Source organism: Sinocyclocheilus rhinocerous, unplaced genomic scaffold (assembly GCF_001515625.1).
Source record: "Sinocyclocheilus rhinocerous isolate Xijiao unplaced genomic scaffold, SAMN03320098_v1.1 scaffold3307, whole genome shotgun sequence".
Taxonomy (NCBI): domain Eukaryota; kingdom Metazoa; phylum Chordata; class Actinopteri; order Cypriniformes; family Cyprinidae; genus Sinocyclocheilus; species Sinocyclocheilus rhinocerous.
Window position 1 is genome coordinate 139,288 of NW_015642050.1, and position 20,765 is coordinate 160,052.

Consider the following 20,765-nt stretch of genomic DNA (forward strand, 5'->3'; position numbering starts at 1 on the left):
TAATTATTAAACTTTTATTATTATTATTATTATTATTAAAAACGTTTTTCCACAATACTTCTCATTTTTCTAACATTGAATAGTGTAACTAAAGCCAGTAATATTAATTTTAATTTATTTAATAAAAATGTATTTTAATAAGAATAATAATTAAACATTTGTATTATTTTTGAATACATTAACATTATTATTAAACATTGCATTGTTTTATATTATTTATTATTATTATTATTATTATTATTATTATTATACATAATAATAATAATAATAATAATAATAAACCAGAACTAAATTTATTGTAATTAATTGTAATTTCTATTTATTTTTAATCGTAATTTTTAAAGTAATACCAACTGAATAGTGCTTTAGTGGAAAAGTCCTATAAAGAAACTTAAAACATCCATATAAAATCAGCCTGACACCAGCTGCTTAAAGCTACTTTCAAAAACAGCTCAAAAGTCTGTTAGTTTGAGTTAGTTAGAGAAAAGGTCTAGAATCATTTGTTTGCTACTTGGGTAGATATTTTGTCATCCAATGCAATGAAATTCTGACATTTTAAGGCATGACTTAAGAGTTCAAATACTTTTAGGCCACAAGATATATTAATGGCAGTTGTGCTGAAATTCACACATATATACATACGTTCATGATGCTGAAATATGTCTTGGGTTGAATTTGCACAACTATGCATCACTGTCTTGTTGGATTTGCTATACTATATGTCACAGTTTTATAGAAGAGAGCGTGTGATTGGTACAGATTTGACACGCTCGAGTCATGCCTCGCCGCGTGAAAATACCTTGACTTAAGAGTTCAAATACTTTTAGGCCACAAGATATATTAATGGCAGTTGTGCTGAAATTCACACATATATACATACGTTCATGATGCTGAAATATGTCTTGGGTTGAATTTGCACAACTATGCATCACTGTCTTGTTGGATTTGCTATACTATATGTCACAGTTTTATAGAAGAGAGCGTGTGATTGGTACAGATTTGACACGCTCGAGTCATGCCTCGCCGCGTGAAAATACCTCCAATGCCACAAGAACTAGTTTATTCACACAGACGAAAGATATTGATGAATCTCTCCCAGAAAAAAAAAATGCCTCACACAGTGTATCATTCCCAAATCAAACTGATGACATAGGAACTATCCAAAGAAATTGAAAACCCTAATGAATCTTTTCTACGCAAACCCAATCAAAATGCAAAGCAGTTTCTGACGGTCCTCGAATTTGCCGCAAGCTAATGTCAGTTTATTTTGTATCCCGACTCAAGGGTCAATGACTGCCACGGTGTCCCATTAAACAGCACCAAAGAGTTCAGGATTATAGCCTGAGCAAAACTGCACCAAACCGCAGCGGGGCAAACCATGGGCCCCAAGGATTTATGAAAGCACATGAAAAAGGCTGGTAAAGGCCACAGAAACTGAAGTATGAGCTGAGAAATTGATCTGAATTCTGGGGTGTCAGGCCTTTTCTACATTTGATAAATAACAGCTGCAGTAAGCTGGAGGAAGAAATGCAGCACCTGCAAGAGCTGAGTCCTGGTCTGCTGGGGAGACCCCGTCATCTGCTTTCTCTGCATCTGAGAGAAAGAGAGAGAGAGAAAAACAAGGTAAATCACTCAATGCAGAGGTTACAGAGTGCAGTCACTTTGTTCTGCTCTGACCGTGAGTCTAAGATTAGAAATTCCAAAACCGAAATTGATTTATGCATTTTTCTATGCATTTAAAAACACTTTGCATCAACACTAGTACTATGTATATTCGTTAGAGTGGACAGCAAATACAGAGTAGAAAAGAAAATAATGAACTCCACTGAAAGCACAGAGGTACCAGTGTGTAAAATCAAACATTATGGACTTAGTCTAGCCTGAAAAGCCCCATTGTGATGTGTAAAGACTTTAGTCAGAGTAAATGGCATATTTAATTTGACACAAACGAAAACGAGGCACTTGAATGGACTGTACTTTCACGTCCCTGTTTTCATTTGCATTAAATTACATATGGCTTCTACTCGACTGAAGTGAGTTGAAATAAGGTGACTGCAGAAAGCAGAGCATGTACCTACAAAATTGCCTCACGCTTTTTCATAGTCTAGTTATTGTCGAGTGCTGCTCAAGCAAAACCATACATGCCGTATGTGTTTAAACGGAAGTGAGGATTTATGGTTTTATTGGAGTTTTAGTGAGGACTGTACAAACTGAACTGTTCTACTTATTGTTATTCATCCTTAAAGGGAAAGTTCAGACAAAAATGCTTTTGAAATTTCCATGCAATTACAGTAAATCAGGACTGAAGACTTAAAAAATTATGCAAAAATTTAAATTTTAAAAAATAAAAATAATAATAATAATCTTTCCGACACCAAATTTTTGAATGGTAGCGTAAATGATGGCAAACATGGTTCTCATGTACCATGGCAATTACATCTTTTATCCATTAATTTTGATGAATTTTGATGTTGTATGACCTCTATGTTGCTTTTTTTTGGACGTTGACAGCCACTGATCACTGCATGGGTTTTTTGTCTGGAAAAGAGCAGCTTGAACATTCTTTAAAATATCTCCAAAATGAGCAAAATATGGCAGAATTTAGCTTCAAATCCCTGATAATTGTTAAATAAGTAAGGTTTGTTAGTTCTGCTATCAATGAACTCTGTGGCAGAGCTAAGTTGTGTTTTCCGTACTTCCGTCAGCTGCCTGTGCTCATGACTAATTTGTTTTGCAAATCAAATGCTATGACATTACAATTGCAGAATTCATTATGTTTGCCGAGGGAATGTAGCTTATCATCATTTATCATACATCACACGGTTTTGTTTTCTGTCTCTCTCCCTCTATCGCTCGATTTTTCTCCCTCTCGCTCGCAAACCCGGCAAAATACAGACTGAAATATGCATTCAGAAAACACACTGTGGCACTGATTGGGGTAGACGTTCAGCCATTCGGCTTACATGAGGCTCAGCTGTGATCTTTGCCTTACAAATGAGATGTGATTGGTCGGATTGATGAATGGCTCATCAAATCAGTGGAAAGTAAAGCTGGTACCTAAACCTACAAGAAAAACCACCATGGTTGAAACCCAAATGACGAATGATTTAGTTTACAGTATGTGTCGGTAAGCTTTATTAGACAGGCTGAGCTGAATGTACCGGCAGTGGTGACGGTCAGGATTTTGTTGTTGTCTGCATAGCTGCTCTCTCCCATTGTATTGATAGCGTTGACTGAAAGGTTGTACGTAGTGGAAGGGTTGAGGCCTGTGACTGTATACACAGTAGCTGTCGGAGGAAACACGTCCACATACATGAAACTCGCTGATCCCGCCCACTGGTACCTGTCAATCAAACAGATGCTAAGCTTTATGTACTTGTAAATGTTTTTTCCTTATTTTTATGCATTTCTAAAGGAAACTTATTTTATGTGTCATGTTATGTTCTTGCATGACACTTGACTTTCATACAGTTCAGTCTAAAAGTCTGAGATATAATAGAAATGCTTCTGTTTTTCTACTTTAATAAGTTTTTGTATTACCAAATTTATTATCACGTAAAAATCTGAATGAAAAGTTGAATAAAAAATGTAAAGACATTTCAAAATCGATATACTTAAAACTTCTTTAATTTCAAGTTATGTCCTTTTATTTTTTTATTATTATTTATTTTAATCCATTTTTATAACACACTTTTATTTATTTTGTCCTTATTCATTTTATGTTCTTAAATGATTTTAAATTTCACTTTTATACAATGGGGTCCAAACACTAATGAAACCGTTTTTATTTTTGTACTTTTTTTTTCAGCTCATACTTTTGTACAGAATATACCATTATTAAATATAAGTAATTTAAATCAAATTTTAATTTAATATAAACAGGAATTTAATAATTTATTATATTTGGTTTGTCAGCATGAATGCCACAAGTTTGTGTAAAAAAAGATGACTATGTGATCAGCATGATTTGAGAATGATCTAAAAAATTAATCTTAAAATTAATAAGAAATATTTAGAATTTTGCATTCAAGGTGTTCACCTTGAGTGCAGAACCTTAAATATATCTTATACATTTTACAACTTTTGTTTTCAATTTTTCCAAATTCAAAAAAAAAAAAAAAATGTTTTCAGATTTAAATAGCATTTTTAAAGATTTGTTGTTTATTATTATTTATTTTTTTATTTTATTTAAGTCAGATTTAGAATTTCTCACTTTCATCATGGTCTCAAACTTCTGGACCAGACATGACTGAATTACTATGAGCTGTGACATAAAAAAATAAACCTGCCTTTCCTATCAGGGAATCATATTGGAATTACGGTGCCATGGACTTAGATAAAAAACATTTATACATCAGCCAACTGAAATGTGTGCAGTGTTGTGACACACTAGAGACTGAGAGATAAAACATACCCACAACACACACCACATGTTCTAGACACCTCACAGCGGCATTTATGACAACTTCACCTGACACGGAAGTTCTGTGTCAAACCACCGTCAAATCCAGGCATCCATTCCAGAGTTACAGAGTTATGATCGACACGGAGCAGCTTCAGGTCTGATGGGGGATCGGGGTGGTCTGAGACACACACAGAGAAACAGAGAGAACACAAGCTCATTAAAAATACAACTACTGCCTGAATCTTATTGCATTGCTCGGAGAATGTTTATTTAAGTGGGATTGAGAGACAGATAGAGACAACAAAAAACAAATTAACAGGCTACTCTACATTCAGAAAGAAATATGCGTCAATAATACGCTTCACTATGAAACTAGTTAATTATCTTGTTGGCTCTCTTGGAAGAGGGTGAAGGGGTCAATCCGAAATCGCAAAGCAGGGAGCAAAATCTGCACCATTCTGTTCCCCAGTCGACTGATGATAAGAAGCACATACAATTTATTACCGCTGTGTCATATTAATTATGAATATTCATGGCAGTAAAAACAGAGAAGGAGGTGTGGACAAAAAGAGGCAGATATTGGATTGTATTTCATGGTATTTATGATAAACATTAAACGTGCCTGCCCAAGTCAATTCCACAGACCTTAGAGAAACAGAGAGACCAACAGAAAGACAGCACAGAGCTGGCAACTAACAAATATATATATATATATACAGTGGGTACGGAAAGTATTCAGACCCCCTTAAATGTTTCACTCCAGAATAGAAATCAGAATTATTTACAATTAAAACTTTTTTCTTTACTTTTGTTTGTATAATAACTTTGTAAATGTGATAACAATTTTTGTTTGCAATGTAAAGAAGTAACTTAATTCGTATTACAAAGATATGGGGGGGGGGGAGAGAGAGGAACACAGATCGTTCGACCCTATTGCTCTGTAAATTAAGGGACAGCCTGAAGAAGAGCGGGTGTTGATTACCACAACTGAATAATTAATGTCACAATTGCTGCTCAGGTCGAGAAAATCAAAATCTCATTGCCGAGCAGAAATCTCTTTCATGGTTCTGCTCATCATCTTTGTATGCGCTTATGAGTTGGAGATAAGAAATGTGACACCCAGACGCCCGTGTCTGTTTGTTTTCATTCATTGCATTTTATTTATTCATACATTTATGCTAATTCACGTTCACCTTTCAATAGGGGTCAAGAGAAGGTGACCTGATCAGTCAGGTGAAGCTGACCGCTCCAGCTTGGCACTGAAATGCTCACTTCCTGTTTGTACGTACTGGTGCTGAGGAGCTGGATGTCTAGAGAGTCCACTCCCATGCTGTTGTGGGCGGTGCAGGTGAAGATGGCGTAGTCCAGCGCTGCGCTCACGTTTATGACAGTCAGAATGCTGGTGTGGACGGTCCCTGTCACCTCCGTCTTCTCCTCGTACCTGTAAAATTAAGTCACAAAAACACGTACTGTATATGAGATATTCAGTACTGAAACACAATCAAAACAGATTCGCATTTGGCATTTCCTGAAGGAATTGAAAATCAGCAAAAGCAACAAATCTATAACTATATAGTTATTTAGAAAGAAAAGTATGAACACACTTCAGTATGCAAATGAAAAAACAGCTCTATCTATCTATCTATCTATCTATCTATTTATCTATCTGACTGTCCGTCAGTCTGTCTGTCTGTCTGTCTGTCTGTCTATCTATCTATCTAAATATTTTTGTGGAATCTGTGATACTAACTAAAAAACGATCTAACTTTTAAAAAAAATTATCAATTAATACTTTTATTCAGCAAGGATGCATTAAATTGAGCAAAAATGACAGTAAAGACATTTATATTGTTACAAAAGTTTCTATTTCAAATAAATGCCGTTAAGCAGCAAAAAATTCAACATTGATAATAATAATAAATGTTTCCTGAGCAGCAAATCAGCATATCAGAATGATTTCTGAAGGATCATGTAACACTGAAGACTGGAGTAATGATGCTGAAAATTCAGCTTTGCATCACAGGAATAAATTAAATTTAAAAAACAAAAAAATCAGTTATATTAAATTGTAATAACATATCACCACATTACTGTTTTTACTGTATTTTTGATCAAATAAATGCAGCATATATATATATATATATATCTATCTATCTATCTATCTATCTATCTATATATATATATATATATATATATAAATTTACACAGATACAGATTGATATAAATATATACATTACGTGACGGATGGATAGTATATCTAAGGCTGAAATTAACCATGAAGTAAAATTATGACAAGAGTCTTTGTTAAGTGTTTAAAACACTTGTGGAGAAGAATACAAACAATGTTTGAGGAGTATCTATAATACAATGCAGCCTTGCAAGCCCTAACAAACACCAGTCATTACAAGCTCTAAAACACATGCACACACACAACACTGTCATTCCACACACACGCGCAAGTACATGATCATGGCTGCTGCATGTGCAGAACAACGCCTCTCTTGAAAAACACACACAGTATTTACAGAGCTATCGATATGGTAACTGCTCATTGATTTATACTGTTCTTAAATTAAGCAAATTATAATCATATATACTCAAATTATAACTCTATAGTGGGTTATCTTTTTTAGAAGTGTATAAAGACATTGTTTTTAAATAGGACGTTTTCAAATGGACGTATGACAAGAGTGGATCACCTGGGGTTGCCGAGGTCTAAAGGGAATCCTTTTTTTGCCCAGGTGAAGTGGACACGAGGAACGCCTCGTGCCTGACAAACCACATTTGCATCGCTGCTGCCGTCCCCTCGGCTGGCCACCTTCCTCCACTGCGGCCCCTTCTGAAGCTCTGGAGCAACTGCAGAAATATAGAACAAGTGTTTAAAAGACCAGTACTCATTTACAATTAGACAAACCCTTGCTCAGACCAGATCCCTTATCAGCAGTGCATTTTTTATTGGATACAGTATAGTACTGTTTTTGTGTGTGTGTCTGTTTTGAAATAAGTGTGAAATAAATGTTTTCTGAAATAAGTCTCTTATGTTTACCAAGGCTGCATTTATTTGAATAAAAAATACAATGAAAACTGCAACATGCAATCAATATTAATATATTAAAATGTAATTTATTCCTGTGATGCAAAGCTGAATTTTCAGCATCATTACTCCAGTCTTCAGTGTCACACGATTCTCAGAAATCATTCTAATATAACATTTCTCATTATTATCAATGTTAATGTGCTGCTTGATATTTTTGTGGAAACATGACATTTCTTCAGGACCCTCTGATGAATAAAAAGTTCAAACAAGCAGCATTTATTTGAAATGGATTTATTTGTAACATTATTCATGTCTTTACTGCCACCTCAGATAAACTAAATGCGTCTTTGCTGATTAAAAGTAGTACTTTCTTTAAAAAAAAAAAAACGTACCAACCTCATACTTTGAACGGTAGTGTTTATTTAGTTATATTTTTGTAAGAGATTATGTTTTAAGTTACTACTGAATACAACTGCAGTCTGTTCCTCACACAAAGCTACAGTATAGTTTCAAAAGAGTACTACAGCATTCAAGTGATATACAGTGCTAATTTTTAAACAGTTTTTGTTTTAATCTTCACAAAAATATCCTTAATATTTAGTCAGTATTTAATCATCTCATATTCATTTTTTTAAATCAGTTTCACTCAAACTAAAATGTATTCAATTTAGTTGATGAGAAAATGCAAAATTAAAAGTATTCCAACAGTTTAAATATTCATTTAAACATGTTTCATCATTTAACACAAATTAAAAACCCCCATTTTCATCAGTAATTTTTGTTGACGATAACCACTGGTCAATATGGACTACTTCGATTATACTTTTATCGTTCTTTTTGAAGCTTGACACTTCCAGGCCACATTCACTTTCACTGTTCTCAAAAGAAAAGTCCGGACTTTCTGGTTAATATCTCTTTTAACACAGTTATGCTATATAGTGTGACTAGCAGAACTCACAGCGTACGATGAGCTGTCCTTCCACACTGCCAGGAGGCGCTATGCCGTTGTCCGCTGTACACTTGTAAAAACCTGCCCGGTCACGGGTCACCTCATAAAGAGTTAACAAACCAGTGCCTTCATCTTCACTCTCCTCTCCCAGATCATCGACTTCCCCTTCACCCTATATATAAAACAGACACACACACACACACACACACCTGTAGAACCCATAGAAAAGTCACAAACTCACAAACAAAAAGTTAGAAAAAGCCAAAAGAAGGCTACGACTTCATACCAACATCCATTTTCCCACTTACGCACATAAAACCAGACAGAAAAAGAGGGTGGCTTGAGATATCGCAGACACTAAGAACATGGGGCCCTATAGATGCTGAAATGGTCGGAAACGGCCCCAATTGCGCCTAACGTTGAGAAATGTGGCCTTTGGAAAGGAAGCTTTAATGAAAGCTATTTTTCTCCATTTAGGCCAGAAGTATTAAGCATAAAGGTGAGACATTGTTATAGTTAGAAGAAGTGTGAAATATAACACCTTTGTTACAGAGTAGCTGTGACACATGCTTAGAAAAGAGAAGTCAGAGAGAAAGAGGGAGGTAGAGACAAAGAGGAGAGATGCGAGAGATAAATAGAGGTGATAAAAAGATATATAGTGAGTGAGCGGAGCTAACAAAGGACAATATAGTGGGAAAAGGATGAGAATAAGCAAAAGAGAAAGCAAAACAGAAATGACAAAGACATCGCTCACCATCCACTTCCAGGAAAACATACTGTAGGTGATGGGGTTGGCATCAGCGACACACAGTAAGTCAGCGGTGTCTCCCACGTTCACATACACAGGATCAGACTTCATACGAACAGTAGGGGCATCTGGAAACCATTCAAAAATCATCAAAATAAAATAAGAATTTATTGTATTGTATTTTATAATGCATATGTGACCCTGGACCACAAAACCAGTCATAAGGGTCAATCAATTTGTATTGTGATTTATACATCATCTGAAAGCTGAATAAATAAGCTTTACATTGATGTATGGTTTGTTAGGATTGGACAATATTTGGCCGAGATACAACTATTTGAAAATCTGGAATCTGAGAGTGCGAAAAAAAAAATCAAAATATTGAGAAAATTGCCTTTAAAGATGTCCAAATGAAGTTCTTAGCAATGCATATTACTAATCAAAAATTAAGTTTTAATATATTTACGGTAGGAAATTTACTAAATATCTTCATGGAACATGATCTTTACTTACAGTTTTTTTTTTCAATTGCTAACAAGCGTTTATCAATACTTAAAGTACTTTTTCTAAACTCTTAACACAGCAACACACCTACATCACACAATTAGCCAAATAGTTAATTTTCTGGTCAAAACCACATCAAATAGGGTCCCCAATGCAGAAATTCAATTGGAACCTTGATTTAAATTGCTTTCCAGTGGGTGGGGGTTGGATGCGGATGGTACCCCCATGGTAGCTGATGCCAGTGATCAACAAAAATTCCAACATACATGGCCTTTGGTTACTATGCAAGCTTGTTTCTGTCACAGAATAAAAAAGTAAAAATGGTAATTGTGGCCTTTTTATCTCACAATTTGGGCTTCTATTCTTGGAATTGCGAGTTTACATCTTGCAATTCAGACTTGATCAGAATTGTGAGATAAATTCACAATTGCAAGAAATAAAAGTCAGAACTTTCAGATAAAAAAAGTCACAATTACCCTTTACCCTTTATATTCCATGGCAGAAATAAGCTTTCACAGGTTCCACATGTGTTAGGGCAAGTTACTTATTTTTCATTGGCTCAAGTTAAAAAATATAGATTTAAAAATGAACAGATTTTTAAAAAATTTAATTGGATGAATGAAACATTTTTTTTCAGTGTATGATCAAGCTACTCCTCTCCCTCCTACAACTATTCCTCTTCCTCTCCCAGGCATTATTTTTCTCTCTCTCTTTGATTATTTGTTTTGTCTCTTTATCAAAAAAAAAAAGAAAAATATATTTTTTTTTACTCTTTTTACTCTATGTTGATGTAATGGAAAGAGCATTAACACCTGATTATTCCTCAAACTGAGACTGGAATCAGCTGTTTCTAAATATTTCAGTGATATGTTACTTAAAAATGCTTATCAGTTGTTACAATATTTTATATATAAAGATTTATTTCAAGAGGCTTTACACTATATTTAAAGTTTGGAACATTAGGTCTTCATTTCTGACATGCTGTCTAAGCTTTTGTAAAAAAAGCTAAGAAAGATCCATGATTTTGGTATGGGGTAAGCTTGTGTGAAAAGAAAATTTAAGCATTTTAGAAACGTGTTAATTGACTGAATATTGTGTGAAAACAACACACATTGTGTTAACGGTATGGTCACAACAGACGGATGTTGTGCTAATTGTGTATAGAGTTTTGAAAATGTGACTACAGATTGGACAAAGGGATGTTAGCAATTGGAAAAAACTGTAATATCCTAATGATTTTTGGCATAAAAGAAAAATCAATCATTTTGACCCATACAATATATTTTTGGCTATTGCTACAAATATTCCCCAGTGACTTAAGACTGGTTTTGTGGTCCAGGGTCACATATTACAATTATTATTATAATATAAAAGGTAACAGTAATAATTCTATAATGCATAATTAATGGTGTTTAATAGTAATTAAATAATTTATTATAGAGCATTAATATTTATAATTTTCTTTATTTTACATTTTCAGTTTTCAATTTAGATTTCGTAATTTTATGTGCTTTTGTGATTATTATAATTATAATTATTATTATTACATTTCAATTTAGCTTTGGACATTTTGCTAAACTTATTTTCGTATTATTTATTATTTATATATTTTTTTTGTTTAAATTTATGTTTTTCATCTTATAATTATAATATATTTTTGCTTTATTTCAATTTAAGAAAATGATTTTAATAGTTTCAGTTTTAGTTAATAACCTACTGATATGTTAATGAATAAATATAAAATCAATAGTAACAGTATCAATAGTATATATCAAAATAAAACAAAATAATTTTATCAAATACCTCTGCATTTGCTATACAATATACACTGCATTTATAAAATACCAAAACAAAATATAAAATGATTTAACTACATTATAACTATAAAACAAAGATAAAATGGAATAAAAAATATGATTAAAAAATGAAACATCACTGCTTTGACCATCCTTACATGCAGGGAAGCAAGCCTCAGGCAACAACAATAACAAAAAAGTTGTATCTATCATAAAAAAATACATTGGAAAAAAAAAATCAGCCATCTTTTGACCATGAATAAAATATTTAGAAACTATCAAGATAGCATTACAAATTATAGCGTCATTAGCGTAACTAACATCACACTCTATTCCAGTCAACTGTGAATGCTATCTTGTGCTTCATATAATGTGTGCTACATGTAAGTCTTAATTTGGAGAGGATATTTTCTTAAAATCTTGTAGGTATTCAGCCAATGGCATCATGTGCTAATTGTAGCACGCTGAAGTGGCGTTCCCTTTTGTCAGGAACATGACAGTTCAATTTCCACCTCAGCCAATTTCAACAACGGCACAAATGAATGCAGAGGTAAGTTAACTTGCGGTGTTTGATTTTCTAAATCCGGATGTGTTGATGCCAGACTTGCCTTTGTTTAAGTCTCGATACTGTGTGCCTCTGCACTTCCTGTTTGAATTATTCACAGGCAGTGAAAAAAAGCCTTAACAATCAAGGTCTATTGTAATGTCGTCCCTATTACGGTTTTTTCAAACTCTCATGTATTCCTCCATGGCTGGTTGTGAACAGTCTTCAAGTCGCCGTCGCTGCAGCACAGGCCGCACATGTTAGAACAGAGGTAATGCTTACTGAGGCAAATTAACAACACTCTCGAATGGCTACAGAATTAACTCCGCCTCAAAAAGTATCTGTCACACTCTGTCAGCATAACTGTATTATTAAAAGGGATCAGAGAACACTAATGAAGAAGTGCATATGCGGAAGCAAAGTAGATATATAAAAAAAACTATTAAGAAGCTGATTTCATTCAACTATGTATAACTATTTTTATAGCTGAGCAATTATATTTTTAGATGCTTGCACTGACCAGCTAAAGCCTACACAGATCATCCGTGTTGATACAATAACAGAATTGCTATTAATTTGTCAATATTAATTACATTTATGTCGGTTAGCAATACAGGTTCTTTCTCCCAGAGCTCTAATAAACCTCTATTTCAAAGACAGATACAGAAATATACGCATCCTTGACAAGGCAACTTATATTCAATAATTAAGTGAATACTTAGCGAGAATGTTTCATGGTTAACTGCATATAAACTCATTCTGTTTGTACAGGAATAGCAACAAATGTAGTTCAAATCTTACATCAAGAATTGGGTTTGTATAGAGGCTGTGGACAAAATGTATGGCTAATTATTTCATGGTGTGCAATAAAACCTGTATATAGGTCTAATTTTACACAATATCTATAATTCTGTGACTCTCAGAAGGTTTTCACTATTAAAACTATTGCTGTGCTTTCCATAACTTGCTGCATACAGTAACTCAATTTCGGCCGCAGCACCATCTTTTTATTTGTTGCTTGTTTTCATGTGTAAATAAACCCAGATGGAGCTGTACCCCCAACAGTTACTTGTCTTTAGTGGTTTCTATTAATTAAATTCCTTATTCTTTATTTTATGCACTCCTATACTTCAATAATTCATCACCTCTCACATTTAAAAAAAAAATAAAACAAAACATTCATAAGCTCAATGTGAATGCCTCAACAAATTAAGAAGTGCAAATAAAATATTATATACAATAAATATTATAAACCTATCCTATCTATCTTATAAAATATGACAAAAAAAAAAAAAAATAAATATGAAAAAACAAATAAAATCAAACATCCTTTGACTATAAATAATTTCATTCATATTTATAAAATATCAATAAAACAAAATATTTTAAAATCAAATAAATATCGCATTTGCTATACATAAACATTATATTTATAAAATATCAAAATAAAATGATAACAAAAGTTAAAAAAAATTAAAATAATGAAAAATCACTTCTATGATATAAATATAAAAATAGCAAATGTAGTATAATATAAATATATAACTATATTATAACTATAAAACCAAATTTATATATATATATATATATATATATATATATATATATATATATATATATATATATATATATATATATATATATATATATATATATATATATATATATATATATATATATATATATATATATATATATATATATATAAACAAAAATAAAAATTTCCCTGCTTTGACCGTCCTCATATGCAGGGAAGCAAGTTTTGTAACGAATATCCCAGAGAGAGAAAAAAAAAAAAAGTTTAATCGATCATCTAAAATACACAAACAAACAATATGCAAAAACAAATAAAATCAAAAATATTTTGACTAAGAATAAGTATATTTATAAAATATAAAAAATTAAACAAAAACATTTTTAAAAATCGAATTGCCGCATTTGCTATAAGTATAAAAAAATATAAAAATAAAAATATGAAAAAAAAAAAAAATCTAATAACGAAATATTACTGCTTTGACTAAAAATACAATAACTATAATTATAAAAGATAAAAATAAAAAATATATAAAAACTATGACAAACTACATTATAACTATAAAACATAAAAAATAAATAAATAAAAATATTAAAACATGAAATATCACTGCTTTGACTGTCCTCACATACAGGAAAATAAGTTGTATTGAAGTTCCTAGAAAAGTGGACCTAAAATGGTTGTCTCAGGCACGTACAGCAAACTCCTCTGCCTCATCTCCATCCCAGCCCCCAGGAGGATCATTTCCTCAACCAAGTGGGCCATTACCACCAGCGTAATCTCTGGCATGTTGGCATGTACAATCCTCCTCTGCATTGTTCCTAACGGGCAGAAAGAGGAGGGCCTACATGGAAAACAGCACCATTGGTAAAAGCTATTCAAATGGCCCATACATAATGAATATCTAGCACTGTCAGATGCTATTGTATGAGGATGTGGAGATCCATTAGTGCAGAAGGATTTGCAGTAACATGCAGGCCTAGATTTGAAGGAGTGCTATTATTAAATCATTAAGGAAATGGGAGTGCTCTTTCTTTTCTCTCTGTGTCCCTCTCTTTTTTCTTCATTTCACTTTCAAGTGTGTGTACGTCTGTGTGTGGGTTTGAATTGGCAAATAAACATGTGGTACAAATATTGAAAAGAGCGTAGAGAACTTTTGTGGTCATTTGTACTGAGGAAAAAAAAATGTCACACGATCCCGACTGACGGCATTTTAACCTTAAAAGATGCTTCTCACAGTACTGTGAAAATACATCCTGATTAGATTAATTTGCATTTATACATAATCAATATTCAACATATTCAATTCATGTGGCATTAGTGGCTATTAGTAAAGATGTTGACTCTGTGTCATCTTTCTTTTTAGTTTTTTTAGTTGGGAGTTTGTCTCCCAACCATCCATGACTGTCAACACTGTCAAGACATTTTGGGTGCCTTGGGTGCCTATTTTGTAATTAATATCTAAAAAGATTCATATTATTATTATTATTATTATTTTAATTATATTTTTATATTTTTGTTTTTTTATATTTTAAGTGATACAAATTTGTTTATGGTTTTAGTTAAGGCTAATAACCCTGAATTATTTAATAATATTACATATAAATAATACATATATGCAAAATATAATATATAATGTTACATTATATTTTGCATATATGTATTATTTATATGTAATATTATTAAATAATTCAGGGTTATTAGCCTTAACTAAAACCATAAACAAATTTGTATCACTTAAAATATAAAAAAACAAAAATATAAAAATATAATTAAAATAATAATAATAATAATAATATGAATCTTTTTAGATATTAATTACAAAATGACAAATATAGGCACCCAAAATGTCTTGACAGTGTTGACAGTCATGGATGGTTGGGAGACAAACTCCCAACTAAAAAAACTAAAAAGAAAGATGACACAGAGTCAACATCTTTACTAATAGCCACTAATGCCACATGAATTGAATATGTTGAATATTGATTATGTATAAATGCAAATTTATATATATATATATATATATATTGTAATAAAAAAAGTAAATTTTTAAAAAATCCTTATTTGCAGGTATTAAATCACATTTTGAATGTGTTTTCAAACAAATTATTTTAAACCTCCACTGCATGTTCTGATGGTTATCTGTTGCTTACTATAACATTTTGCTTTCAGGGAGGAGAAACGTGATATTCAAAGCTTGTTGCATCTGGCCTAGTTAGGCTGAGGTGTCAGAGTTAGTTTTGAGTTCCTCACACTGTACATCCAGCTTGAGCTTTGTGCGGTTCTTCCCCTCAGCGTTGGAACACTCTATGATGTATTCGCCCCCGTCTTGCCGAGAAACGTTCACGATTTCCAGGGTCCAGTCGTCGAAGTGATAACGAGGATCTCTTTCTGTCACAGACATACAGACGTGACACAACCCACACAGAACAGGTGAATCACAGAGCTGGGACAGTACAAATCCACAAAACCAAACACAAAACGGAACTATTCAAATCCTGCACTTATATACACACTGAAACAGCTGGCATATCCGCTAAAACACTTCTCCCAGAGAAACCTCTTTAAAGGAATACCGCAAGGACCTCGACACAAGACTGCTTAGAGAAGCTTTCAGCACGGAGATGAAGACCGGAAGCGCTGTGTTGCATTCAGAGCGACAGCGACACTCATTTAGGCTGCATACATTAGCACGAGATCACATCTGTCAAGGTGCTGTGCCGGAGGAACTGAATTACACACAATGACACACACAGATACATCACATTCATTTGAAGGTGCTAATATGTAAGCAAACCTATTTCTAAACTTGACAATGAACACAACAGTTAAACAAAGCAAAGTGCTTGTCGCACCACACTGTACATAAGCAACATATCTAACAAATAAGTAAATGCATTAGCAACTCTAATTAAAGACTAACACTTACTCTGCACTGCCATTAACACCCTATGAATTAGAGATATAAACTGACGTTTCATTTTGAAATTCATATAATATTTATAATTGATTAAAAAACAAACCAAAATATTTTCAATTTACATTGTTTTGATGTTAAACAAGTCCAGGAGATACAGATGATCTACTGAAGAAATGTTCAAAACATGTTCTGAAATTCACAATTTACAGCTAGTAACATTTTCTCAGTTCACATGTGGCAAAAAGTTAATTTTGCATCATGCTCATGAGAACTGATTTGAGAAAGCAGCAGATTTTGAGTCGTTATCCTCTCTAACGTCTGGCGCTGCACTGGTCTGTTGTGAATAAGGCGTATGATTTATTGTGCTGTTGATCTCTCTGGGGGGCTTCTATGTGTTTGTCTCATTAATGTACATTGTGTCATTTCAGAGCGAATGAGGATTCAAATGCAGATTTTAACACAAACGATTTGCTTACATCTACAAGCACACACACACACACACACACACACACACACACACACACAAGTTCAAATATATTCACAAACACTAAGAAAGTGAAAGATTAAATATTATCTTAATATAAGACAATAAAGCAGGCAAGGTGATAATTTATGGTCTGTTCTTACACAGACAGATATTTAAATCACAGACTGTGGAGGTTCTGAAACAGACAAAGAGACACACACACACACACACACACACACACACACACACACACACACACTCATACACACACACAGAGATACACAGTGACATTCCGTCATGCTCACAAAGTGTGTTAGGCTTTGAAGAGGTGGCTGGCTGGATCAGACAAAACAAGATCAAAGTCAAACCATAATCATTTTGCAGACACAAAGACACACATACACACACATCATACCACATACTCGCCATACATATTAGCAGGTATAGGCTCATTCAAACATACATCAGAATACTTGCCAGAGCAAAATAACAGAAAGCTACACAAACCAAACCCATGTTAAAACTAAGGCTATCAATTACAATTATCAATTATCAATTATAAAAATGTATGAAATAAGAACACAAAAGAACACAAATTAAATTAGTTAACTAATTAAATTAATGAACAAATTCAAGTAATTAATTAGATAATAAATTATTAAAAGTACTATTTGTTTGTTTGTTTGTTTGTTTATTAATTATAAATAAATAAATACTTTTGTTTATTTATTATCCTGTTAATTATTAATTTGTGGGATGGGATGGGATGGTTTACTTAATCATTATCTCAAATATAGCATAAAATAAATAAATAAATAATTTTATTTATTTATGAATGAATGAATGAATGAATGAATAATGGGATACTTCATTGTATTAACCCATTTATTGGACATAAGGGATAATAAATAATACATTTATCCCATAATTTATTTTATTTTATTTATTTATTAATAAATTAATTATTAATGAATTATCCCATTATTAATAAATAAATAAATAATTAATGTATTTATTTATTTGGCAATTAAATAAATAAATGCTTTATTTATTGCTTGAATTATTTATTTTATGTTATATATGGGATAATAAATAAGTAAATTAACCCATTATTTATTTATTTATTACAAACAAATAAATAAATACATTTTATTAAACAGGATTATACAGGATTATGAATGAATAAATAAATAGATGAATAATCCCATAGTTTATAAATAAACAAAAAATAAATACGTTTATTTATTGTGCAGAGGGTGACAAAACCATTTGTAAAATGACTTATATACAGTAACATGGAAATAAAGCAAAAAACGTTTAGTATTGACGTCTAAGGCCACTTTTTGCAATGTCTATTCAAAGATTTACTCAGCTCTAGCAAATCTTTAATTGACTATCTACTGGCGTGCAATTATTCATGAACAATTGTTTTTGTTGACTATATTTTGACATTGTGTTTTTACAGGACTGTCAGCTGACTATATTATTTATCAAATGAATCCCATTCAAACGTGTTCAGAAAACTCACAGAGCACATTGAGAGTGTAGAAGCTGTTGACACCCTCGGACAGCACGTTACTGAAGGCCTGACAGGTGATCCTTTTCTTCCAGTGATGGGACTCAAGAGTGAGGGCAAGCTTACTGGTTCGGGACATTCCACCAAATTCAGCCTTTTTAGGAGCCTGGTCAACTCCCTTCAGCCTGAGAGAGAGAGAAAAAAAATCAAGCTTCATAAAAGTCATGACAATTCACAATGTTATTTCACATGGACATTTTATATAAAGAAGACGAATTTAAAAAACTTCCCCTTGGAGTAATATCGCAAAAATAGACTATGAATATTCGATAAAGGCCTTCACAGTAATAGCGTTCACCTGCTGTGAAATCTTTTTGTTTGCTCGACATGCGTTAGGGCCCCGCAGGGACCATCCGACAAAACTGAAAACCTATAAAACTCGAAACAGACCAGTCCTCCGCTCACAAACACTGTAGTTTTATAGCAGAATTTCTTTAGAAATAAAAGCTGAGCCATATCATTTGGCTTAGCTGGTAAAAAAACTACAACTGATCTGTTCACAATCACCGTAAAGTTTTTTTCTTTCAACTGGCCACACACTGACAGCGCCAGAGACTGACTCTAACAAGGTAATGACTTAGTGATCACCGGCTGCCAGTCGAAACCTAATACAGACATTAAAAAAAGGTCTCGGATGGATTGTCAAACTGCCCATCAGCCTATGCAAACATTTTACACTTTCCTGCTTCTACAAAGAGCTTTTATTGAGCCCTCCTGCACAACTTCTGCTCTTTTTGTACAGATCGACATCAGAAGACATCAATTACTGCACACTTCTCAGCATTAAAAATGACTTGAGTAATTTTGGAGCAAAATTCACCTGAAATGTACATGTATTGCCTGTGTTTTGTGGACCAAGGGGCAATACTCTGCAGTCTATTTATGTGAATTAATCAGATGGACAGCAAAATCACCTTGGGAGTCTTGGACTTAGTAATACTGTATTTAGCTGTGGTTGTGTGTGTGTGTGTATTTGTGCATGTATGTAATGATTTGTAAGTGAGTGTTTCAGTACATGACGGGGCCCAAACTCCAGCTGATATTTGCAGTGGGATTGCTGCTTCCGGCCAGGCAGTCCAGGTCCAGCGTCTGACCCCTGCGCAGCTCCTGCTGCTTGGCCACGACCTTCACGCTCACTGCCGGAACTGATCGAGAGACAATACCAAGAACAACTAATTAGAATGTGGCTTGATTTTAAGGCATACCCAAAAAGAATAGTCATTCACCAGATTTACCAGTTTTATCCAAACTCACAAACTGAAAAGTTCTAACCCCATCTATTAACAACCCATACATGATTCATGAGAATATTAAGATTCATAGTTTCTTTGTTAAGAAACTTTTATGCTCAACTCTATGTTGACAGTTTTATTCGCTGCACACATGAAATAGTTGTACTCGTTGAACACTTTTAGGACAATTTTGGACAAATAAAGCATTAAAATAAAACAAAAAAATATAAATATATAACATTTTATAAATCATTATATATATATTTTATATTCACTGAAATGTTTTGTTGGAAATTGTATTTATTTACATATTTATTTGAACAATTTAAATGGTTATATGGAAAATATAAATACAATTAAAGTACCAAGGCTGTATTTTTTTGGGGTGCATTGCTCACCAAAGCTGCATTTTATTTTTATTTTTTTATTTTTTTGATCATAAATCCTTCAAAAACAGTAATACTGTGAAATATTATTACAATTCAAAATAGATGTTTTCTATTTTAATATATTATAACATGTACTTTTATTCCAGGAGCCATTACTCCAGTCTTCAGTGTCACATGATCCGTCAGAAATCATTCTAATATGCTGATTTGCTGCTCAAGAAACATTTCTAATTATTATCAAAGTTAAAAATGGTTGTGCTGCTTAATATTTTTGTGGAAACCGTGATTTTTTTCTTTTTTTCAGGATTCAAAAGAATTTTGAACATTTATTTGAATATAATAGAAATCTATTGTAAATTATAAATGTCTTTACTCTTTGATACATTTAATACATCCTTATGAATGTAATAATAATAATAACTAAAATGTCTTTTTGGCAATTTTATAGTTTTATTTGTTGTGCAACTCAAAATTCAAATGCACAATAAAATATGCTGAGTGAAGTTTTATTATGCTATCATCATGTTTGACAGGCAGAAAAAATGGAAATACAGAAAGTATGAATTGTACAACAAATTAAATCATTTGTTGAATGACGTCTTTGATAAGTGACAAAGTATGTATTAACTGGCGACTAGCAAGATAAATACACAAAAAAAAAAAAA

At 32.7% G+C, this 20,765-nt stretch overlaps 1 protein-coding gene across 1 annotated transcript in view; it reads right to left on the reverse strand.

Annotated features, from left to right (window-relative positions):
* LOC107755383 (nephrin-like) overlaps positions 1-20,765 on the reverse strand; it is a 54,812-nt gene that overhangs the window by 4,156 nt on the left and 29,891 nt on the right. Inside the window, 10 exon segments of the mRNA XM_016572162.1 lie at positions 1,537-1,593; positions 3,162-3,343; positions 4,472-4,583; positions 5,695-5,846; positions 7,105-7,261; positions 8,401-8,563; positions 9,146-9,267; positions 15,771-15,963; positions 18,415-18,604; positions 19,495-19,624. Coding sequence (XP_016427648.1) covers positions 1,537-1,593; positions 3,162-3,343; positions 4,472-4,583; positions 5,695-5,846; positions 7,105-7,261; positions 8,401-8,563; positions 9,146-9,267; positions 15,771-15,963; positions 18,415-18,604; positions 19,495-19,624 — 1,458 coding nt within the window.